The sequence below is a fragment of the Scyliorhinus torazame genome, chromosome 15 (genome assembly GCF_047496885.1).
Source record: "Scyliorhinus torazame isolate Kashiwa2021f chromosome 15, sScyTor2.1, whole genome shotgun sequence".
In the NCBI taxonomy this organism is placed as follows: Eukaryota; Metazoa; Chordata; class Chondrichthyes; order Carcharhiniformes; family Scyliorhinidae; genus Scyliorhinus; species Scyliorhinus torazame.
The window spans coordinates 135,865,807-135,891,645 of NC_092721.1; the positions used below are offsets into that span (position 1 = coordinate 135,865,807).

At 42.3% G+C, this 25,839-nt stretch overlaps 1 protein-coding gene across 1 annotated transcript in view; it reads left to right on the plus strand.

Annotated features, from left to right (window-relative positions):
* ddx10 (DEAD (Asp-Glu-Ala-Asp) box polypeptide 10) overlaps positions 1–15,311 on the plus strand; it is a 388,230-nt gene extending 372,919 nt beyond the window's left edge. Inside the window, exon 18 of the mRNA XM_072476795.1 lies at positions 14,560–15,311. Within this exon, the coding sequence (XP_072332896.1) occupies positions 14,560–14,764 (205 nt within the window). The 3' untranslated portion in view covers positions 14,765–15,311. The remainder of the gene's footprint in view (positions 1–14,559) is intronic.
* Positions 15,312–25,839: the final 10,528 nt, after the last annotated feature.

Consider the following 25,839-nt stretch of genomic DNA (forward strand, 5'->3'; position numbering starts at 1 on the left):
GGACCTGCTTCACCCCGGGGGCTTTCCCAGCCCATATAAAACCCGAGATCGCCGCGTTCACTTTCCTGAAAAATGCCTTGGGGATAAAGATTGGGCGACACTGAAACACGAACAACAATCTCAGGAGGACTGTCCTTTTCACAGTCTGTACCCTTCCCGCCAATGACAGCGGGAGCACATCCCACCTGCGGAAGTCCCCTTTCATTTGCTCAATCACCCTGCCCAAATTTAATTTATGAAGCTGACCCCAGTCTCTTGCCACCTGAATCCCCAGATACCTAAATCTCCTTTCCACCACTTTGAACGGCATCTCCCTCAGTCTCCTCTCCTGTCCCCTTGCCTGGATCGCGAAGACCTCGCTCTTGCTCATGTTTAGTTTGTAACCTGAGAACCGGCCAAATTCCTACAGTATTCCTGCAATCCCCCCCCCCAAACGGGTCTTTTACATACAGGAGCAAATCATCCGCATAGAGCGGACCCTATGCTCCCCCCCACCTTATTCCCGCCAAAGGTTTGATGTCCTTAGTGCCATTGCCAAAGGCTCTATGGCCAGGGCAAACAGTAGTGGGGAGAGTGGGCGCCCCTGCCTTGTCCCCATGCACAGACTAAAATACTCCGACCTGACCCAATCGGTCCTTACATTTGCCACCGGTGCCTGATATAGCAACCGGACCCAATCCATGAATTCCTGCCCGAACCCCGCAACCCGAACCTTCCCAGGACATCCCACAGGTACCTCCACTCCACTTGATCAAAGGCCTTCTCTGCATCCATGGCCACCACCATCTCGACCTCGTGCCCCTCCACCGGCAAATCTGGTCCTCCACTATTACCTCTGGGACACAATCCTCTATGCGCGTGGCCAAGATCTTTGACGGCAATTTCGCTTCCACATTCAACAGGGAGATCGGCCTATGCGATCCACAGTTCTCTGGATCCTTATCCCTCTTCAAAATAAGGGAAATCGATGCCTGCAATAACGTTGGGGGGAGCATTCCCAGCTCCTGGACTCATTAAAAGCCTTTACCAGGAGTGGCCACAGCAACCCGGTAAACATTTTATAAAACTCAACCGGGTATCAATCGGATCCCGGGGCCTTACCTGATTGCATCACCTCCAACCCGTCTATAACCTCCCCAAGCCCAATGGGGGCTCCCAAACCTTTCACCAACTCCTCATCTATCCTCGGGCACTCCAGTCCCCAAGGAATCACTTCATACCCTCCTCCCAGCTGGGGGTTCCGATTTTTACAAACTACTGTCGAACTCCCGAAACACATCATTCACCCCCGCTGGATCCAAAACCACCTTCCCCCCCTATATCCTTTACTTTTCCAAATCTCTCTCGCCACCTCCTGTTTCCTCAGCTGATGGGCCAACATCTTGCTGGCTTTTCCCCATATTTAAATGTGGATTCAATTATTATGTCATGGTCCCATGGCAATGGTGCTTGCAAACAGGTTAGAGTCATCGAACATTGGGCTCAGAGAGACTAGGCAGGGTTGCCCGTTGTTGTTTGCGCCGGCCATTGAGCCACCGGCAGAGGCCATTAGGTCGGACCCTTAATGTCGAGGTTGGAATGTGGGATGAAACAGCAAAAGATCATGCATTATGCAGATGATGTGCAGCTGTTTGTATCGAATCCTGGCATTTCAGTCTGGCCTGCTATTGGAGTGGTGGACTGTTTTAGTGCATTTTCTGGTTACAAGACTAACTTTACTAAATCAGAAGTCATACCAATGGGGGCAGCTGAGGGATAAACCACCACCCCGTGCTAATTTCCCCTTTTGATGGTCCCCCATAGGATTTAAATATTTTGGGGTTTCCAGTGCCCCTTCCTTTGATCAGTTATATGGGGCCAGCTTCCCAAAACGGATTGCGGCTATTGGATGGGATCCCGCTCGGTGGTTGGCACTCCTGGTTTCATGGCTTGAGAGGATTGCCCTAATTAATTTTCTTTTCAATTTTTGCAATTAAGGGGCAATTTAGCCTGGCCAATCACGTACTCTGCACATATTTTTAGGGGGGGGGGGGGCGGGTGAGACCCATGAAAACATGGGAATGTGCAAACTCCACAAGGACAGCGTCCTGGGGCCGGGATCGAACCCGGGTGCTCGGCACTGTGAGGCAACAGTGCTAACCACTGCACCACTGTAGTGCTCTGGGTTGCCCTGTTTAAAATGAATGTATTTGCCTGATTGCTTTATCCTTTACAAATGCTGCCTATTCTGTTGTTCTGTTGTCAGATAGGGTCATCAAAGAAATTAATGGAATGATTAGCACATTTATTTGGGGGGGGGGGGTGGGGGGTTGGTCCTCCCGAATATTAGGTTATACCAATTGGCCTCTCTTCCAAGATCATCAGAGGCTAGGCTAGGATGGACTTAGCATCCATCTGGCTTGTCATTGAAGCAGAACAGGCATTTTCCCTCTACAGGTCTTGTTTTGTGGTGACATTAAGGCGAGCTCTGCTAAGTGTTATAATCCTGTTGTTATTATTAATACTCTGAGAGTGTAGAGGTTGGTCCGCCAAGTAGAAGGGAGATCCAAAATTGACTTCAGCTCTGTCTCCTAACCAGGGCAGTGCAGACTTCCCACCCGGTCTAATTGACTATGGATTCGATACGTGGAGAGAGAGTCATTTGTAGGCTGAGAGACCTGTTCAGAGATGCCTCCTTGTCATCTTTTGAGCAGCTAAGTCAGCAATTTGGCATCCCAAGGCAATCCTTTTTTAAGCTTAGAACCATTATCCTTAATAAGACATCCCCACGTCCTCAATTTCCCCTGATCTCGGTGGGCCCTAAACAATTGATTATGTTCTATGATGTTTTGAATTCCAGGACCTGCATCACCATCTGAATGCCCTGCGGGCATGGGGAAAAAAACTATCAAGACCGATGAGGAAATATGGGGTAACATCAGTTAATTTCAGTAAAATTTTGGTTTGCAATAAGATGAAGAAGACCCCGTTCAAGATACTACACCGTACTCATATTACGCCTAGCCTTAGACACAGGTTTGATCCTGCCTTATCCCTGATGTGCCTAAAGTGCCAGGTAGTCAAGGGCGATTATGTGCATTGTCTGTGGTCTGTATTGAGATTTAATCCGACTGGTCAGGTGTAGCCAGGGAACTGGCGAGGAATTTTGAGAGAGCCGTAGAGGCGAATCCTGTATTTCTGATCCTGGGTCCCCCGGAAGGAATTCTAATGAAAAAAGGCCACATAATATTCTACCTTTGCTTCTCGTAAACATATCCTATGCACCTGGATTAGTGACAAATGTCCCTCGATCCAAAACTGATATAGGCTGACTATGGAATGCATTCCCATGGATTGTTCTCCTTTCTAAATGCGATGCGTTTCATTAAGTATGGAACCCCTGTCTTAAATTCTTAGGCTTCACTTTGGCTGATTTGCTTCTGCTAAGCTTTCCATGAGCGAATTCAGTTTAGTCCAACTCCATTTAATCCATTTCAAGTTGTTAGTCTGAACCTCTACACTTAGGGGTATGTGACCTAGTTTGTTATCCTTCTATATTAGTATGACCTTACCCTTTTTTCACCACTCACTATGGTATATCGTTGTTGGATTGATTTGGCTTTTAAGCTCGGGGCTCTCGTTCGTCAACTGACCTGTTTCAAATCTATTCTGTATTGTTTTGCTTGTATTTTTGCTGGCTATAACTCGTTATGTCTGTACGAGTTTTGAATCAATTCTTCTGTCACTTGTGTTTGTTGTTATGAAAAAATGGGGGAAACTTAATAAAAAATGATTATAGATATTCACATTTTTGTAATTTTAGTGGACAGTTGACACAGTACTGAAAATATTTATTCTAATATAAAATGTTACTGCAAATGGCCTTTTCGAACAGCTGTTAGAAAGAAATAAACCGTAAACCTATATTTGTTAATGCGATTGATAATGGAAGGTAGGGTTATAGCGAATGAATTAAACAGATATTTTACCTAACAAATGACACAAGTAACATTCCAGAAATAGCTGTAAATCAGGAAATGGAAAGAAGGGAGGAACTCAAGAAAATTGCAATCACCAGGGAAGTGGTATTGAACAAATTATTGTGTCTGCAGCCTGACATCCTCTGGCCCAGATGGACTTCACCCTAAGGTCTTGAAAGAAGTGGCAATAACATAGTTGGTGCATTGGTTTTAATATTCCAAACTTCACTAGATTCGGGGAAGGTACCATTAGATTGGAAGACAGCAAATGTAACTTCTTTATTCAAAAAGGGAGGGAGGCAGAAAGCAGGAAACTATAGGTCAGTTCGCCTAACATCTGTCATAGGGAAAATGTTAGAAGCCATTATTAAGAATGTTATAGCAGCAGGACGGCACGTGGCACAATGATTAGCACTGCTGTCTATGGCGCTGTGGACCCGGGTTTGAATGTCAGCCTTGGGTCACTGTCCCTGTGGAGTTTGCACATTCTCTCTGTGTGGGTTTCACTCCCACAACCCAAATATGTGCGGGTTAAGTGGATTGCCCACACTAAATTCCCCATTAATTGGAAAAAATAATTGGGTACTCTTAAAAAAAATTAAAAAAAAAGATTTTTTTTTAATTTAAAATAATTTTTTAAGATGATGTTAAAGCAGGGCACTTGGAAAGATTCAAGGCAATCCGGCAGAGTCAACATGGTTTTGTGAAAGGTAAATCATGTTTAACCAATTTATTGGAGTTCTTCGAAGAGTCACATGTACTGTGGATAAAGGGGTAGTAGATATATTGTACTTCGATTTCCAGAAGGCATTTGAGAAGGTGCCCCCCCACATCAAAGATTATTGTGGAAAATAAAAGCTCATGGTGTAGGGGGTAACATATTGACATGGATAGAAGATTAGCTAGCTAACAGGAAAGAGCGAGTTGGCATAAATGTGTCTTTTTCTGGTTGGTAAGATGTAAAAAGTGGTGTTCTACAGGGATCAGTGCCTCAACGTTTTACACTTTATATAAATGACTTGGATGAAGGGACTGAAGGTGTGGTTGCTGAATGTGCTGGCGGCACATAGGTAGAAAAATAAACTGGTAAGAATACATAAGGAGGCTATAAAGGGACATGGATAATTTGAGTGAGTGGGCAAAAACTAGCAAATGGAATATAATGTGGGCAAATGTTAAATTGTCCATTTAGCAAGAAGAATAAGAAAGAAGCATATTATTTGAATGGTGAGAGATTGCAGTGCTTTGAGATTCAGGGAGATCTGGGTGTCCTGGTACATGAATCACAATACAGGCACAGGAAGTAAATAAGAAAGCTAATAGAATGTTATCATTTATTGTGAGGGGAATTGATTACAAAAGTAGGGAAGTTCAGTTGTACAGGGCATTGGTGAGACCACATCTGGAGTACTGTGTATAGTGTTGGCCTTCTTATTTAAAGAAATATGTAAATGCCTTAGAAACAGTTCAGAGATGGTTTACGAGACTTGATACCAGGAATGGGTGGATTGTCTTATGAGGAAAGATTGGAGAGGTTAGGTTTGCATCCACTAGAGTTTAGAACTGCAAGAAGCGACTTGATTAAAACCTTTAAGATCCTGCGAGACCTTGACAGGATAGGTTTGGAGAGGATGTTTCCTCCTGTCGAAGAACCTAGAACTAGGGACCACTGTTTAAAAATAAAGGGTCACTCATTTAAGACAGAGATCAGGAGAAATTATTTTTCACAGAGGGACTTGAGTCTCTGGAACTCTCTTCCTCAAATGGCATTAGAAACAAAGTCTTTGAATATTTTTAAGGCAGAGCTAGATAGATTCTTGATTAACAAGGAGGTGAAAGGATATCAGGGGTAGACAGGGATGTGGGGTTGAGGTTACCATCAGATCAGCCATCATCCTATTGAGTGGCAGAGCAGGCCCGAGGGGCCGTGGCCTACTCCTGCTCCTACTTCGTATGTCTTACGTATGTACACTTTTGTATATTTTTTTAAAATATGGATGAAAAGTAAAAATTGAGGAGCTAGCTATCTTTTAAGCGACAGTTAATGTAAGAAAATAGCCTTCTAAAATATAAATTCTAGTCCTTAACAGAACGTTAAAAAATTCAACTCCATATGAACAATCGTGTAGTGGGCAGCATGGTAGCACAGTGGTTAGCACAGTTGCTTCACAGCTTCAGGGTCCCAGGTTTGATTTCCAGCTTGGGTCACTGTCTGTCTGCACGTTCTCCCCGTGTCTGCGTGGGTTTCCTCCGGGTGCTCCGGTTTCCTCCCACAGTCCAAAGATGTGCAGGTTAGGTGGTTTGGCCATGCTAATGCTAAATTGCCCTTAGTGTCCAAAAAAGGTTAAGTAGAGGTTACTGGGTTAAGGGGATAGGGTGGAGGCGTGGGCTTAAGTCGGGTGCTCTTTCCAAGGGCCAGTGCAGACTCGATGGGCCGAATGGCCTCCTTCTGCACTGTAGATTCTATGATTCTATGAATGCTACTTGAGCAAGTGAGTTAGCTGAGTCAGCAGCCCATGGGGTATAGCCGGCTATGTGATATCATTGAGCCGGCAGTGATTGTAGCAAGCGTTTCACCAGAGCGATTCTGTTTTATGAAGATACAAGAGTTCAATATTCTTTTCAGACAAGCCAGCAAAATTAACCTTCTTGTATGAAGCATTTATATAAAATCATCAAACCATCGGCTTAATTGTCAGCAACAATTTACATTAAATGCACTAAATAAATATCATAAAACTTTTCAAGGAACTTCACAGAGGCACTGCAAAAGAAAATATAACATCAAGCCACATAAGGAGATGTTAGATCAGATGACCAAAGGCCTCATGAAATTCCCCAATCTCTTAGAATAATGGCAATGCCAAGTGTATGTACCAAGTGCTGTCACTGCAATTACAGAACTCTATGCCTGGAAGGTAATTTTTTCAAATTCTTTACTAGATTATTTACTCAGTAATATATTTGAGAATACTGGATCCTAAGTGTAGGATCTATTTAAAAAATAACATTTGTATTGATTGACAGTTTTAAACTATTTTAGCCTATCCAGCATTGCAAAAGAAAGAGTATCTTCTCTGTCACTAAATGTTCCTACCTGCTGCCTTAATTTGATCTTCTTTTCTAACATTATTGCAAAATGCATTAGGATCAATTGTGAGTATATCTTCTCAGTTAAATTGTTTTCTGTACTTCCAGGGAGATTGCAAACCTTGGGTGTACTGTGATGTGGTAATTTCCTCTTCGTAAACATAATTTTGTAATCCCAGTGATTAGCAAGTGCCTCAACCTCACATATAGTGTAGTAATTATGGTGGGAAGTTTTATTAAAAATTGCTCAGAGGTTGATTTCTTTACTCTCAGCTTGATGACCACATCCTTTGAATTCAGTATTTGGAAAGCCAGGTAAATGAATGCAAATCCGTCAATGTATAGATCTGATCATTTTTGCCCTGTTTGAGAACATTTTCTTCATAAAACACAGTTGTTCATTATTTGATGTGCATCATATTGGAAGGTTGCTTTAATTTTTTCCCTGCAAGCAATTCTTGTACATCTTGAACTGCAATTTTGAGGGAGAAGGTTCCTTTTGTTTTTTTTTCCCTGCGTGCAATTCTTGTACATCTTGAACAGCAATTTTTAGGGAAGGATAGAAGGGATACCAATATATTCATCTCTACATCCTAATATTAAACCCTGGCATCTGCCCTTCACATACTGTGCTACCATCCAGACTCCAGTAGCACAGAAACATTGAAGTTCTGTGAATTTGATCATTTAGATCTGGAATATTGGAGTGGCACTTTGCTGTGTGCTTTTGGGTAGACCACAAAGGAAAGTATTTTTTAAATCCCCTGGTCTTTTGCTGCTTTTCTAAAGGCAACTGATTAATTGGGCCTTTTCGCCTTTGTACACCTCTGCATTATGTAAATGTGCCTTATCCTGGCAACAAGACAGCTGGAATGACATCACCCTGTCAGCCTGAGCCCTGACTCCGGATTGAAGAGAGATGATTGCAAGAGTTGTGCATTCTATTCCCATTGGAATTTTTGGTCATGGAGAGAAACAAATGGGAATTGTAGACCCTGCAGCCAACACGTTCCCAGTTTTGCCGTTCAAAATCCAGAAATTTCAGTGTTGTTTTTTGACATATTAACAACAATTTGCTTAAGGCCCAGACAGCTGAAGGCATAGCCACCAAACACCAGGGTGATGGAAATTGAGAAGCTAAAATTGGAGGAGAGCAGGTATCTTGGAGATGTAAGGCTGGAGTATGTTACAGAGGTGAGAAGGGTTGAAGCCATGGAAAGTATTGAATACAAGGATGAGAATTTAAAAAATTTAGGCAGCACCATACACACTGCCAGTGTGGGTGAATGAACTCGAGGCTGATGATGAACAGGACTTGATGTGAGCCAGAATGGGGACAGCAAGGTTTTTGAATGAGCTGAGGTTCATGGAAGATTTTGAAAGGTGGGCGGGCAGTCAAGAGGGCAGTAGAATATTTGAATAGGAATGATGCGGAGCAGAGATGGTGATAGTACAAAGTTATTGGGAAGCTAAGGTTGTGGCAGAAATCCATTTTCAGAAGATTTTCTTGAGAAAATGTCTTGTGTTTGTCCTTTATGATTTTATGTTGCTGTTTGCTAAATCTTCACTGAACATTTTTATACTTTGCACCATAGAAAAGCTATGGCACCAAAAGAGGCCATTCAGCTCATTGTGTCTTTGCCAGTCAAAAAAGAAAACATTGTTTTAAAAACTAGCTGACTATTTTAGCACCTGGCCCGTAGCCTTGCAGGCTCCAGCACTCCAGGTGCAACTCCAGGCATATTTTAATGAGTCGGGTGCCTCAATCACCAAACCAGGCAGCAGCTTCCACACACACCCCACCCTCTGGGTGAAAACGTTTTTCATAATATCCCGCCTGATCCTGCTATCAATTACCTTAAATCCGTGTCCCCTGATAATTGACCCTTGACTATGGGAAACTCTTTCCTGTCTATTCTCTCTAGACCCCGATAATTTATTTAGTATTCATTTGGTACTTACTTAGTCACATTTGGGCAGTTAACATAATTCAGTTAGGAGTGATTTGTTTTTTTGAGTATAAATGTAGAGCAAATCAGTCTTTTAAGATGTGGTGTACATGGACTTCAAAACAAAATATATTTGACAATGTGCCAAATAATAGGCTTGCCAGCAGAGTTATAGCTCTTGGAATAAAAGGAGCAGTGGCAACATGAATACAAAGTTAGCTGAGTGACAGGAAATAAAGTAGTAGTTAAATGGTCATTTTTCAAACTGGAGGGATGTATATTGTGTAGTTCCACAGGGATTGGTGCCAGGTCACTGCTTTCCTTGATATATATTAATGACCTAGACTTAGGTGTGCAGGGCGCAATTTTAAAATTACCAAATGTGAAAGTATTGTGAACTGTGAGGAAAGTGATAGCCTTCAAGAGAGCATTAGACTGGTTGAAATGGCAGCCACGTGGAAGATGATATTTAGCATAGAAAAGGGTGAAATGGTGCATTTTGGTAGAAAAATGAGGCGAGACAATATTAGATAAAGGTTGCAAATGTAAGAGAAGTACAGGAACAGAGAGACCTGGTGGTATATGTGCAAAAATCATTGATGGTGGTAGGGCAGGTTGAGAAAGCAGTTAACAAACCAAATGGGTAGCTGGGATTAATAAATAATTTTTAAAATAGAATACTCAATTATTTTCTTCCAATTAAGGGGCAATTTAGCGTGGCCAATCCACCTACCCTGCACATCTTTGGATTGTGGGGGCGAAACCCACACAGACACGGGGAGAATGTGCAAACTCCACACAGACAATGAGCTGGAGCCAGGATCGAATCCGGGTCCTTGGTGCCGTTAAGCAGCAGTGCTAAGCACTGCCCACCTTACTATCCTGGGATTTATAAATAGAGGCATAGAATGCAAATACAAGGAGGTTATTATGAACCTTTATAAAACACTGGTTTGGCCTCATCTGGAATATTGTGTGCAATTCTCCGTGTCGCACCTCAGGAAGAATTTGAAGGCTTTAGAAAGGGCACAGAATGGATGTAGAAGGATGGTTCCAGGGATGAGGGTTCTGTGGATAGATTGGAGAAGTGGGCCTGTTCCCTTTAGAGAACTGAAGATTGTGAGATGATTTAATAGAGATGTTCAAAATCATGAGGGCTCTATAACAGAGTAGATAGAGCAAAACAGTTCTAATTAATGGAGGGATTGAGAAGCTTAAGTGAATGGCAAAAGACCCGAGACAATACGAGGAAAAATAATTTGATGCAGTGAATAGTTAGGATCTGAAATGCGCTGCCTGAGAGTGCTGTGGAGGCAGGTTGAGTTATGGCTTTCAAAAAGAAATAGGATAAGCACTCAAGGAGAGAAACGTAGCAGGGCCATGGGGAAAAGATGGAGGCCTGGGAACAGCTGATTTGCTCTTCTAGGGGACTAGCAGAGATGCACAAAGGGATCAATGGCATCCTTCTGTGCTATAACTCTTTTAGGATTCTAAGTGTTAATTAAGACAGATTTTAAAAAAAAATGTTATTCCTTATTAACTAATTTCATAAGAATACCATTCCAGTTTTAGCAAGTGATCCAAACTGATAAAATATTCTAAAATCATACACATTTAAAGTTAGCCTGAGCTACCCTGCTGCTAAAGCAATGGTGACACTAGACATTGCACATAAATGGAATAAAGGAACCAGTTCACTCTAATCTTTACAAACAAAATCAATATTTTAGAGGGAATGTTATTGCTATACATTTTTAATTCACAGTTTATATATTTTGAATGTTCTTTTATTTTTCCAAGTTATTGTTATCGATTTAAAATGTTTAACTTTGCATCAATGCAACCCTTGCTTCCTATAAAATGTTTAGCATGAGTTAGTAGATGCTGATTGTCAAAGAGGTAACCTGCTGTTTAAACTGAGACAAAGGCGATTAACGGCTAGGAGAAAGCAGCAATAGCATTTACAGCTGAGGAGGTGACATCTGTGTGTGGCTTTAGTGAATTCATTGTGAAAAGTTGCCATTGAGTTTGGACAGGTTGTTGTGATATATTTTCAATCATTTCATTGGTAATGGGAACAATAGATCTGTTGAGCTTCACGGGAGGAGAATTAATAGCTTTGGGTGCTAGAGATGAAGTTAACAAAGGTACACTTTCCGTGTCGAAATACTCCCAATGCGCTACTCTACACCTTCTTAATTATGCACCAAATCTTTCTTGAGCAGAGCATCTTGAATGCATGCTGTCAATTAGCTGCATCTCAAAATGCTTTGCGCCTTAACTTGTATCTAAAATTAAGGTGATAACTGTGTGGTGAGAGCAATGGGGCAGCTGGGAACTCAACTAACTGCAGTACCAGCAATCTATCCTTAGAGATTTAACGACTGAGAAAAAGAGGAATGATTGAGAAGGTGGCAGTCAGGTACAGAAAGAAATATTGGGAGGGGAAGAAAAGATTGAATTAAGAGAGAGTAAACAGAGATGGATTTGTTGTGCATTAGCTTTTGGAGGTCAATGTAACCAGTTTTGCCAAGCTATTCTTTAAAGGCGGCATGGTGGCACAGTGATTAGCACTGATGCCTCCGGCTCTGAGGACCCGGGTTCGATCCCTGCCCCGGTTCACTGTCTGTCTGGAGTTTGCACATTCTCCCCGTGTCTTCGTGGGTTTCACCCCCACAATCCAAAGATGTGCAGGGTAGGTGGATTGGCCACGCTAAATTGCCCCTTAATTGGGGAAAAAAATGATTGGGTACTCTAAATTTTTTTTTTAATTGGTTAGCTGTGCTCAAAAAAGTTTAAATTTTACTGCAAATTATATTTGCCAAACTGAGAAGTTCATAGCAAGTTGTCAGATGGTTAATTCTATGGGATGTCATATATATGGTTATTGAATTCTGTAAGCACATGTATGTAAACTGCACTTGCTTTGTGTGACATTGATATTTGTCAATAATTAACAGTCTAACATCTGAAACTATCGAAAATAATGTTTTTGTACACCAATATCGAGACCCAGTTCATTTTGCATTGATCTACGGATGTAAACAAATTGTTGGATATAGTCAATGTGGGAGAGTTGCGACAGAGTACAGGAAGACTTGAAGAATGAGTGTATAATTGGCAAATGATCTTCAGTGTGGATGAGTACTACTGTGTATGTTAATAATGATATGAAGGTACTAATTAGTCATAAGGGATTTTGTGAACATATTGTAGATTAATTTATTAATTTTAGGCGCATGTGAACATATATACATGGACAAAATACTTGAGGACATCAGAGATGCAGAGTCGTGCTGTGCTCCAGGCTGAGTGAAACTAAAACAGAATCACATAACACACTTCCTTTCTGGGGTGGCACAGTGTTTAGCACTGCTGCCTCATGGCACCAGGGATCCGGGTTCAATTCCGGCCTTAAGTGATTGTAATGACTTCATAGGACCTTGGTTCTGAACAAATCCTTGTCACCTTGGCTGGTTATCACCTACCTTCTGTGGGATCCTGGATATAATCTTGTCTCAGCCTGTCAATTCTGTACCTGCATTTTTATTGTGCACATTGGTCATTTTCTCTTGTGGCTTTAAGCACACTAGTTTGCACACTAGTTCAAACATACTAGTCTAGTTTCTGAGAGAGTAGAGTGGATAAGAGTAGGCAGATTGGTACACACTAGTCCGCCGAACATGAGCTCTGCCGGTGATTATCATAGAATTTACAGTGCAGAAGGAGGCCATTCGGCCCATCGAGTCTGCACCGGCTCTCGGAAAGAGCACCCTACCCAAGCCCACACCACCCTATCCCCATAACCCAGTAACCCCACTCAACCAACTCTAAGGGCAATTTTGGACACTAAGGGCAATTTAGCATGGCCAATCCACCTAACCTGCACATCTTTGGACTGTGGGAGGAAACTGGAGCACCCGGAGGAAACCCACGCACACACGGGGAGGACATGCAGACTCCGCACAGACAGTGACACAAGCCGGGAATCGAACCTGGGACCCTGGAGCTGTGAAGCAATTGCGCTATCCACTATGCTATCGTGCTGCCCCGTGCTGAAATGGTTGCACTTAGAGGTGTTGCTCTCCGAGATAACATTGCAATGTGTGTGTACATATTACAACAGGTGCAAAGTGGTACAATTTTGGTAGGATGAATAAGGGAGCCACCTGCGCCAAGTGTCTAAATTAGTTTGCAGGACAATGGAAGAACAAATGCACAAATCACCAAAAACAGTGATGCAGGTTAATAAGGCCATTAAAAAGTCAGCAAAACATTGGGTTCACTTCTCGAGGGATGGAACTGAAAGGCAGAGATGTTTGTCTTCCATTGGACCACACTGGGACTAAGTTTGACTAAGTTTTCCATGCTATACAAATGCTATAGAGACACTGGCGAAGGTGAGAAACAGATTTACCTGGGTAACATCAGGTCTGAGGGGTGAAACATATCACCTGAGGGGTGAAAAATTGAACAGACTGGAGTCATGTTTCTAGCATAAAGAAAATAGAGCAATGGCCTAATGGAGGTCATTAAGATTGTGAAAGGATTTGAGAGGGGAAATGTATGGAAGGTGTTTCCACTTGTACGGGGGACCAGAAATAGGGACTTCTAATACAAAGTGGTCACAATAAATCCAACAGGGAATCGAGGAGAAAGTTCTTCACCCAAAGAGCAGCAACAATTTTGAAACCTTCAACAAGGAGTAGTTGGGGCTTCCAGCATTGAATGTACTGAAGGGAAGCTAAATAAACACCTGAAGGAGCAGAAGCGGTCATGCTGATGGGGTTTTCTGAAAATGGGTGGGAGAAAACTCATGTAGGATATAAACTTTGGCATGGACCTGTTAAACCAAAAAGCCTGTTTCTGAGCAGTAAGGAGGCAGGTAGGTACTTAACCTTGTTGCAACAAAGACCCAACACATCTCTTCCCATTAGAGAGAGCCAGTTGATTGTGTAGATTGAGGAACACCACTCTGAATCAAGCATGGGATAAGGAAAGGGGGCAGGCCTCCATGAACTACCTCAGCTGACACGGGGATTGCACCCATGCTATTGGCATTGTTCTGCATCACACTATAGCCATCTAGCCAGCTGAGCTGACTGACCCTCTGTGCTGTAAGCACTGTGCAACATGTGTTTGTTCAGACAGAATATCTATTTTGCACCATGAATTTCTTTATTAACTGCCAATGAATCCTGATTGCATGTGCATTTACTCCAGAAAGTATAATAAATCTGTATTTTTGTGGATGCATTAGCGCGATAATTTATGTGAGATTGTATGAATTGAAAGAAATATTTCACAGTCAGTCTGCCGTAATAAGCTGAAGGCAGGAATGAATTCGCAGCTTAATTAAGTTTCTTCAGAGGGGTGACGATTGCTGAGTCCTGATATCGGGTACTTCCTTTATGCCACTCATAGATTACCTTCCTTTCAGAATGCTAAAATTCATCTTCCAAATTAAATAATTGATTCACCTTGTAGTATAGATAATTTATTGCCGTGCTTAAAGACCGCCATTGATTTGTTTTTTTTTCATCTCTCTATCTTCAATGCAGCAAACCAGTTGAAGGGGGATTCAAAAGGAAGAGAAATGACAGCTGCAGTAGCAATGACGAATGTGAAGAGATGATAGCAGCTCAGAAGGCGAAGAGGAGAATGAACTCTGAAATTGACTCTGATGAGCACAGGCCATTGGACACGGGTCTGTCTCTGGCTGAAGATGAAGAGCTGGTGCTTCATCTGTTGAACAGCAGAAACTAATTGCAGTCCCCAGGCGGTTTTCTGGGTCAGTCCTTTTACTGTGCTGGCCACGTTCAAGCTATTGCAATCAAACCAGAGCAGGTGGTCCCTGTCTGACAGTGATGAATGCTTTCTGAACAGGCTTCTGTAGATCTGTAGATGACTGCCAAGACACTGTCTACTTTACAGCAGGAGTGAAAAATCTTGTAACCCTTCAGTGGACGATGAAACTTGGTTTTTCTGGATAACTTTTCTTTTTAAAATGTTGGATTTCTGTAATTGGCAGTTTGTTATGAATGTTTTAATTCCAAGCAACTCATAACTGGTTTCAGATATGAAGAGTATCTGAGAAAATTAAGCCAGCCGTCAGTAAGTTATAAATAGGTTCCTGTGTGTGCACCTTCTGCATGATCGGAGCAACCAATATATAATAAAGTAACATTTACACACACGTGTTAGCTGGTAGCTGGAAAATTGAAATGAACTGGCCAAGAGCAAGTCTGCTGACATTAACTTTCCAGGCTGTTGGGGCAAATATATGTCTGAAATAAAAGGTTTTATTTCTGCAGTTGAGTGCTTTGTACTCCCAATTTACTTAGTCTGCTCTGTTCACACACAGCCTTGAGGTATCTACTTGTTGTAATAGATCTTGTGCTATTTAACTTCCTGTTATCTTTCCCTAAAAATGAAATCAAATTAACACGCATTTCTGTAAGTCAACTTTTTGCAATATCGGTTTCACACTTTCCTAGTGTTTGCATAGAATAGGCTTGTCAGCTAATTGGCTTATGAAAGTGCATGGGCAGCAGATCAACATATTAACAGTTCTGCTACTTTCTGTTTGTAGAACCATTGATATTTTAGCATGATAGTGGTAAAGTACTAAGATATTGCAGCCAAAACAACTTTTCCCTCTATGTACCATTGACCAGAAACTGAACTGGACTAGCCACATTAATACTGTGGCTACCAGGGCAGGTCAAAGACTAGGAATCTTACAGCGAATAACTCATCTCCTGACCCCGCAAAGCCTGTCCACCATCTACAAGGCACAAGTCAGGAGTGGAATGGAATACTCTCCAGTTGCCTGGATGAGTGCAGTTCCAACAACACTCCAGAAGATTGACAGCATCCAGGACAAAGCAGCCCACTTGATTGCTCCCCCTTCCACAAACATTCAAACCCTCCACTACCGACGAACAGTGGCAGCCTTGTGTACCATCCACAAGATGCACTGCAGTAACTCACCAAGGTTCCTTAGACAACACCGTCCAAACCCACGACCACTACCACCTAGAAGGACAAGGGCAGCAGATACTTGGGAATCCCAGCATCTGGAGGTTCCCCTTCATGTCACTCACTACCCTGACTTGAAAATATATCGCTGCTCCTTCACTGTCGCTGGGGCAACAACCTGGAACTCCCTCCTTAACAGCACAATGTGTGTACCAACACCGCAAGGTCTGCAGCGGTTCAAGAAGGCAATTCACCACCACCTTCTGAAGGGCAACTAGGACGGGTATTAAATGCTGAACTAACCAGCGACACCCACATCCTGTAGAATTTTTTTTTTTTAAGTATAAAGATTATGATCAAATTAAAAAAATAATGGATGCTGAGCAGGAGGGGGAAAAGTGTGGACACAAGTTGGGAATCACAATAACACGGTTAACCAGAAGGGATTTCAAATGGCTTTTGAAGATAGGGAGGGATTGACAGAATGGAATAATTGAGGGAGGCAGTGCCCGAGATTAGGCTGCAGCGATAGGAAAGGCAACCACTGAGAGAGATGAGGAAGTGGGAAACAAGTTCAAGAGAGTGGCAGTTATGTAAGAGCAAAGATGGCTGATGCAGGGTGGGCAAGGCATGGGAGGTGGTGGGTTTAAAGCTAAAATGAGAATTCTGGTCAGTTTTTAGGTAATGAGGATCTAATGGAGCTTGGCAAAGTGGGATGGAGTAGTTTCGGATTTTGTGCTGTTGGGGTTATGGACAAATGTCCCCTTGGCATACACAGCCAGCCACGGTTCTATGATATATCAAGTGGCTTGCTCAAGCTGAAAGGACTTTGTGTAGTTTTAAATAGCCTCTAGGCTGCCTTATGGAAATATTGTATGGTCACTTCTTGCATGTTTCTATCTTTGTTTTAGCCAGCAAGTGGATCATAGTCAGAAACAGATATTTGGTTTTGGCTTGTTTGTGAAGTTAGAATCTCCAAAGGTGCAACTTAGGAAAACCTAACTGCTAAAATGGAAAACTCTAGATCATCTTACAGAATGTATTGGTAAAGCAGCAATATAGATATCATTACCCTATGGGGTATGTTCTATAGACCATCTGGATGAAGAGGAACACATTTGCAAGGAAACTAAAGGTGCAAATACTATTAAGTAGTTATAATGGTTGACTTTAATTATCCCGATTATAGATTGGGATAATGTTGCAAAGGAAAGAGTGAGGGAAATAAGTTTTTAAAGTGTGTTCAGGAGAATATTCTTGACCCGTATGTTTCCAATCCAAAGAGGAAGGAGGATTTGTTGGTCCTAGTCCAGGGGAACATTTAGGGGATAGTGGCCATAATATCTTAAAATTTAGGTTAGCCATCAAAAAGGACAAGGAGCAATCCAAAATGAAAACTAAATAAATTATCAATTTCAGTGCTGTAAAAGGAGATCTGGCCCGGGTAAATTAAAATCAAAGATTGTCAGGCAAAGGTGTAATGGAACAATAGGTTGCCTTTAAAGAGAAACTCGTTCATGTACAAGTATAGGTGCATTGCCAGGAGGGGGAAACATAGAACATAGAACGATACAGCGCAGTACAGGCCCTTCGGCCCACGATGTTGCACCAAAACAAAAGCCATTAACCTACACTATGCCAGTATCATATGTTTATCCAATAAACTTTTAAGTGCCCTCAATGTTGGCGAGTTCACTACTGTTGCAGGTAGGGCATTCCACGGCCTCACTACTCTTTGCGTAAAGAACCTACCTCTGACCTCTGTCCTATATCTATTACCCATCAGTTTAAAGCTATGTCCCCTCGTGCCAGCCATTTCCATCCGCGGGAGAAGGCTCTCACTGTCCACCCTATCTCACCCCCTGATCATTTTGTATGCCTCTATTAAGTCTCCTCTTAACCTTCTCTCTAACGAAAACAACCTCAAGTCCATCAGCCTTTCCTCATAAGATTTTCCCTCCATACCAGGCAACATCCTGGCAAATCTCCTCTGCACCCGCTCCAAAGCCTCCACGTCCTTCCTATAATGCGGTGACCAGAACTGTACGCAATACTCCAAATGCGGCCGTACCAGAGTTTTGTACAGCTGCAACATGACCTCCTGACTCCAGAACTCAATCCCTCTACCAATAAAGGCCAACACTCCATAGACCTTCTTCACAACCCTATCAACCTGGGTGGCAACTTTCAGGGATCTATGTACATGGACACCTAGATCCCTCTGCACATCCACACTTCCAAGAACTTTACCATTAGCCAAATATCCCGCATTCCTGTTATTCCTTCCAAAGTGAATCACCTCACACTTCTCTACATTAAACTCCATTTGCCACCTCTCAGCCCAGCTCTGCAGCTTATCTATATCCCTCTGTAACCTGCTACATCCTTCCACACTGTCGACAACACCACCGACTTTAGTATCGTCTGCAAATTTACTCACCCACCCTTCTGTGCCTTCCTCTAGGTCATTGATAAAAATGACAAACAGCAACGGCCCCAGAACAGATCCTTGTGGTACTCCACTTGTAACTGAACTCCATTCTGAACATTTCCCATCAACCACCACCCTCTGTCTTCTTTCAGCTAGCCAATTTCTGATCTACATCTCTAAATCACCCTCAATCCCTAGCCTCCGTATTTTCTGCAATAGCCTACCGTGGGCAACCTTATCAAACGCTTTGCTGAAATCCATATACACCACATCAACTGCTCTACCCTCGTCTACCTCGTCTATAGGACAAGCAAAGCCAGACATACTTGGATGATGCAAGAAATGTAGAATAAGGTAAACCAAACAACAGTGTAAGATAGATGTCAAACTGATAATGCAAGTGAGAACCAGGCTGAATGTAGGAAGTTCAGATGGAAAATGAAATAAGAGGGACTGAGTTGAGGTGGACAGCTAACATAAAAGGGAATCCAAAAGTATTTTATCGGCATATAAATAGTAAAAGGAGGGGTGGAGTCGATTCGGGAGCAAAAAGGTGATTTGCACAAGGAGGCAGCAGGTATGGTTGAGGCACAAGTGAGCAGTCTTTACAAAGGAAAAAAATGCTGGCCAAAGTGATAATGAAAGAGCAGACAGGTGAGTCACCAGCTGGGCTAAAATTTGGATAAAGAAGAGTTATTCAGAACGACTGGTTGTATTGTAAGCTGATAAATCACCAGGACCAGGTGAAATGCATCTGAGAAGCCTGAAGGAAGTAAGAGTGGAAATTCTGGAAGCACTAGCAAGAATCTTCCAACCCATCGGCTACATGGATGGTGCCAGAGAACTGGGAATTGCAAATTTTACACCCTGGTTCAAAATGGGTGTAAGGATAAGCCCAACAGTAAAAGGCCAGTCAGTTAAACCTGGTGGTGGGAAAGTGGTTAAAAACAGAAATTAACAGAATTTGGGCAGGTGCATTAATTGAAAAGCCAGCTCAGGTCTGTTAACAACAATCCGTGTTTAACTAACTTGATTTGGTTTTTTTTGATAGCCAACCGATTCGTTGATATGGTGCACCAGGCCTTCCAAAAGGCGTTTGACAAAGTGCTACATGAGGGGCTTGTCAATAAAGTCAAAATCCATGGGACAAATGGGAAAGTGGTGGCATGGAAATTGACTGAGTAAAACTGAGAGTAGTGGTTATTTTTCTGACTCTCGGGAAGTATACGGTGGGCTTGGGGTTTGGTATCAGGGCCACTGATCAATAATGATGACCTGGACTTAGATTTATAGGGCACAATTTCAAAATTTGCTACCAGAACAACCTTGGAAGTATTGTCCTCTTGTTTGTCCTCTTAGTTTACAATGTTGTGGCATTGAAGAGAGTGCAGAAAATGTTTACTCCATGAGTTGATGGGATCGGGAATGAGGTTGTGTTGGTGATTTCTGAATAATACCAATTTTGTCTACTTAATCACAGCCATCAACAATGCAAAATGCAGTGTGCCTTTGATTCACATCAACCCAAGCAAATTGCCCTGCAAACACCTTAGATGGAACATGCAGTACAGCAATAAAGAATATCCGCGGTATTGTCACCCAAAATTAGATTTTAGTATCTGTGTTTCTGCTGTATTTTTGATGTCCTTTCAAACTACTCTGGGTAACAGTGCAGTGTATGTTAATGAGATTCTTTTCGAACTTCGCAAGCTATAATTCTGCATTTTCAGTGGGAATTATAACTGCTCTAATGACAAAATCCACTAAAACAGCCAAGGAATTTCAGAAAGTCTTAAATAAAATGTGCAAGTGGGCAGAAACACGCAAAGCGAGTTCAAGTCAAACAACGCAAGGTATTGCACACAATCTTTTTAAATCATTAGTGAAAGATGTGGACCGAAATAGGAGATAGCCTGAAATAGGTCCAGGGATGGCCGTAAATTCAACACTGACCATGTCCTTGCCCAGGCAATATTTATCTCGCGATCAATATCACCATAAAAACACACAACTATTAATCGCATTGTTTGTGGGACTGGCTACTGTGTTTTCTACATTGCCTGCTGTTCAAAAGTACTTCATTGGCTGTAAAATGCTTGGGGGCGTTGTGAGGTTGTGAAAGGTGCTGATATAAATGAGTTCTTTTCTATCCAGTCATTGCAGAGCAGTAATGAAGAAAGTCTGTGTCTGTTGCTACATCAGTAAAATATAAATCTGCAGTCCTTGAAAGCTGTACAGTGATCTGATAAGGCTGCATCTTGGTACAGTTCAGAGGACCTCTTCTGCACTGTAGGGATTCTATGGTCCTGGGTTCGAATCCCACCATGGCAGATGGTGAAATTTGAATTCTATTAAAATCTGGATTTTAAAAAGTCTAAAGATGACCATGAAACCATTGCTGATTGTCGTAAAAACCCATCTGCCGTCTTTACCCGGTCTGGTCTACATGTGACTCTTGACCCACACAGGATGTGGTTGACACTTATCTGCCCCCACAAAAGGGGCCTAGTAAGCCACTCAGTTCAAGGGAAATTAGGGATGGGTAACAAATGCTGGCCCAGCTAACAATGGCCACATCCCAAGAACAAATGACAAAAAAAGGTACAAGAGAAACATCCCAAGACCTGGAAGTGGTGCAGACCAGGGGCATTACTTTGCTCCATAGTATCAGAGGATTAAGTTTGTAGCATAAAGTTAAGAGGAAAAGTGAGAGAAACTCGCACAGCAAACTTAAAAGCAACCAAAGTGAAAATGCTGGAAAATCTCAGCAGGTCTGGCAGCATCTGTAGGGAGAGAAAGGAGCCATCATTTTGAGTCCAGATGAATCCTTGTATAGGTATATAAGAATGCATAGCCAACATCTGAAACTGGAGATGAAAATTAAGAGTGAGACAAGGAAAATAACTAAACTAATAGATTGGAAATAAGGGTGGAAATAAAGGTAACAGAGAAAACCTTGGAAAAAACCGTGACACAAAAATCTTTAAAATGTAATCAATAGAGTTCTAGAGACAGGGCACTGAAGGCAAAATGGAATCTAATAAAACACGTGTACAAAGTCGTTCGAAACTAAAGGAGGAAAGGACAAAAAGGGAGCATGAAAAGCTGAGGGGAGAAGTTATAAAAAAAAGGACAATCAGTAAGGGAAACAATGCGATCAAATTATTAAGGAACATTAAAATAGTGTTTGATACCCACACATAAAAGGAAAATTAAAATAAGGCTGAGGGCATTAATGGAGAGGTGGCAGGGAGTATTGACTACTTTGCCTCAGCTTCTACTAAATAAGATAACAAAACAGACAACTGGAGAATAAGCTTAAAATAATAATAATATAGTTCTGAGAGTGAGAAGATAATTTGACTAACAAAACGGAAAGGGGAGTAAGCTCCAGGTCTGTATATATATCTAAATAACATAATATATATACAATATAACCTATATCGAAAGTCAAAAAAATATATATCTAAATTAGCACCTCGACTATCTCCACCCTGATTTCCTTGAATTTTTTAAAATTTCTTTTTTAAAATAAATTTAGAGTACCCAATTATTTTTTCCAATTAAAGGGCAATTTAGCATGGCCAATCCACCTACCCTGCACATCTTTGGGTTGTAGGGGTGAAACCCACGCAGACACGGGGAGAATGTGCAAACTCCACACGGACAGTGACCCAGGGTCGGGATTCGAACCTGGGTCCTCAGCGCCGTAGGCAGCAGTGCATTTCCTTGAATATCCATGAGTGCACATGATCCAAACCATAGAATCCCTACAATGCAGAAGGAGGCCATTTTGCCCATCGATACTCACCAACCCTCTGAAAGAGCATTCTGCCCTATCCCCGCAACCTCACCTAACCTATACATCTTTGCACTGTGAGAGAAAATCAAAGCACCTGGAGGAAACCCACGCAGACACTGGGAGAACATACAAACCCTACAAAGTCACCCAAGACCTTTCAATTTTGTTCGTTGGTCAATTATTTTAATATTCTTTTAAGCTTCAGGGCAGCATGGCGGCACAGTGGCTAGCACTGTGGCTTCACAGCGCCAGGGTCCCAGGTTCGATTCCCTGCTGGGTCACTGTGCGGAGTCTGCAAGTTCTTTCCATGTCTGCTTGGGTTTCCTCCCACAGCCCAAAGACGTGCAGGTTAGGTGGATTAACCTTGCTAAATTGCCCTTAAGACATAGGAGCAGAATTAGGCCACTCGACCCATCGAGTCTGTTCCACCATTCAATCATGGCTGATATTTTCTCTTCCCCATTCTCCTGCCTTCTCCCCATAACCCCTGATCCCCTTATTAATCAAGAACCTATTTATCTGTCTTAAAGACACTCGGTGATCTGGCCTGAAGAACTGCGGCAAAGAGTTCCACAGATTCACCACCCTCTGTCTGAAGAAAATCCTCCTCATCTCAGTTTTAAAGGATCGTCCCTTTAGTCTGAGATGGTGTCCTCTTATTCTAGGTTTTCCTACAAGTGGAAACATCCTCTCCACGTCCACTCTATCCAGACCTCGCAGTACCCTGTAAGTTTCAATAAGATCCCCCCTCATCCTTCTAAACTCCAACAAGCACAGACGCAGAATCCTCAACCGTTCCTCATATGACAAGTTCTTCATTCCAGGGATCATTCTTGTGAACCTCCTCTGGACCCTTTCCAAGGCCAGCACATCCTTCCTTAGATACGGGGCCCAAAACTGCTCACAATACTCCAAATGGGGTCTGACCAGAGCCTTATACAGCCTCAGATGTACATCCCTGGCCTTGTATTCTAAGGAGGGGTTATTGGATTACGGGGACAGAGTGGAAGTGAGGGCTTAAGTGAGTCAGTGCAGACTCGATGAGCCGAATAGCCTCCTTCTGCATAATTATTCTATGTTCTATATATATGTGTGTAATCCCCATAGAGATGCCAGGAGATGGGATCCTCAATGTAATCCTAATGTTCCTCAAAACAAAAAGGGAGATAGAATGGAACAAGGGAACAATAAACCAGCCAACTTGACACATTATAGGAAGGATGTGGATGCTTTGGAGAGGGAGCAGAGGAGATTTACCAGGATGCTGCCTGGACTGGAGGGGATGTCTTATGAAGTCAGGTTGAGGGAGCTAAGGCTTTTCTCACTGGAGCGAAGAAGGAAGAGAGGTGACTTGATAGAGATGTACAAGGTGATGAGAGGCGTGGATAGCCAGAGACTTTTCGCAGGACGGAAATGGCTGTCACAAAGGGACATAATTTTAATGTGATTGGAGGAAGGTATAGGGGAGATGTCAGAGGTAGGTTCTTTACACAGAGAGTGGTGGGTGCATGGAATACACTGCCAGCAGAGGTGGTGGAGTCAGAGTCATTAGGGACACTTAAGCAACTCTTGAACAGGCACATGGACAGCAGTAAATTGAAGGGGTGTAGGTTAGGTTGATCTTAGATTAGGATAAGTGGACGGCACAACATCGTGGGCTGAAGGCCTGTACTGTGCTGTTCTATGTTCTATGAGAGGAAAGATATTGGAATCTATATTAAAAGAAGTGAAAACATGAAACTGAAAAATAATAAAAAGTTTGATTTCTGAAAGTCTAACTTATTAACCTGATAGAATTCTTTGAAGAGGTAACAAAAATAGATAAATGGTAATGTAAAGGGGCTGTTTAGCACAGGGCTAAATCGCTGGCTTTGAAAGCAGACCAAGGCAGGCCAGCAGCACGGTTCAATTCCCGTAACAGCCTCCCCGAACAGGCGCTGGAATGTGGCGACTAGGAGCTTTTCACAGTAACTTCACATGAAGCCTACTTGTGACAATAAGCGATTTTCATTCATTTCATTTCATTCATGTACTTGGATTTTCAAAAGGCCTTTGATAAGGTGCAACATAGTCTGAAGACAATAGTTGGGGCATGTGGAGTCAGAAGACAAAATGTTCAATGGATAGCTAAAAGAATAAAGCGGGAGGGCAGTAGTAATAGGAGGAAGGTGGTGTTCCACAATGATCAGTTCTGGGACAATTATTCATAATTGCATTAATGATTTGGACTCGGGAGCAAGTAACTTAATTAAATTAAAGAATTAAACTTCTACCACCTTCAAGATATGGGAGATAGTCATGGACCATAGAGTGAGAAAAATAGTGCAAACCTGTGAAAGTCTGTTCGGATTCATGCCCTGGAGCAGTACCACCAATGCCATTTTTATTTTAAAACAAGTGACAGAGAAATATTGAGAAGCAGCTTGTGATCAGCTGCCTAGGGATAGAGTATGGAGATGTGCTAGAATTTGGGGAGTCTGTGAGAAGTACATATGACTGTTCAGGACATGTACAAGGCGTGCCAAACAAGAATAAGAAACAATGTGGGGGAGAGAGTTTCAAAGCCAAAGCTGAATTGCAAAAAGGATCAGCATTGAGCTTGTTCCTCTTCCCAATTGTCATGGATGTTCTAACTGAGGAAATGGTACAGAGAAGTGTCACGGTTAATGATCTTTGAAGATGGCATTAAGCATGGCGGGGTGGGGTGGCTGCTGATGACAACGTAACTGGTATCTGGAGAAAAGCATTGGAAGACATTGGTAAGAAGATGAGTATACCAAAGACTCAATAGATGGACTGTCAGTTTGAATTCGGGAAGGGGAAGAGGATCAGAGTGAAGATATATAAATGATGGGAGAAGACTTGGAGAAAGTGAGTAGTTTCAAGTGCCCGATGTCGTGGATGTAAAGAAATGGAAATTAAACAACCGGTTAGCTCTGGTTGTGATAATATAAAGAGGTTGAGTGGAGTGTTATGTGGGAAAAGTACAGCTGAAACTGAAAGGAAGAATCGACAAGGCAGTTCTGAGACCAGTCTTGTTTTTTTAGTGCAGAAACTGGGGTAACAGCAAGAGAAGAGATACAGTGCCTTGATGCTAATGTGATGGATGTGTGGAGTAACGAGAAAAGACAATATCAGGAACCAACACATCGGGGTCAGTAAAGATTCTGGGAGCATTGAAGAATGCAGCTGAGAAAAGATTGAATTGTATGATCATCTGTTGCGGATAAAAATGATGTGAGGTGAGTGATGGAGGTGGGACCACCAGGAAGGAGAAGAGGAAGGCCTAAGACCAGAGGATGGAAAGTTGTGGTGATGAGATTTGAACGCAGCAAAATTGGAAGAGAGGTGTGTGACTGACAGGAGATGAAGAAGGGGGATCAACCAGCTACCACAGGAAGTGACAACCCAAAGTAAATTGAAAGAAGCTGAAAGAGGAGGACGAACAAAAGTAATTCAATATCAAAAGTTGCAGATGTTACCAAACTGGGGTCAGTGGGGCTTGGCACGGGGATGGGAGTATAGCTAACTTTGAGGAAGACTCAACAGAATACAAGAAGACATTAAAAAACTTGCAAACCGAACAGTTAAGTGGCAAATGGATTTTAATAGGGATAAGTGTGAGGT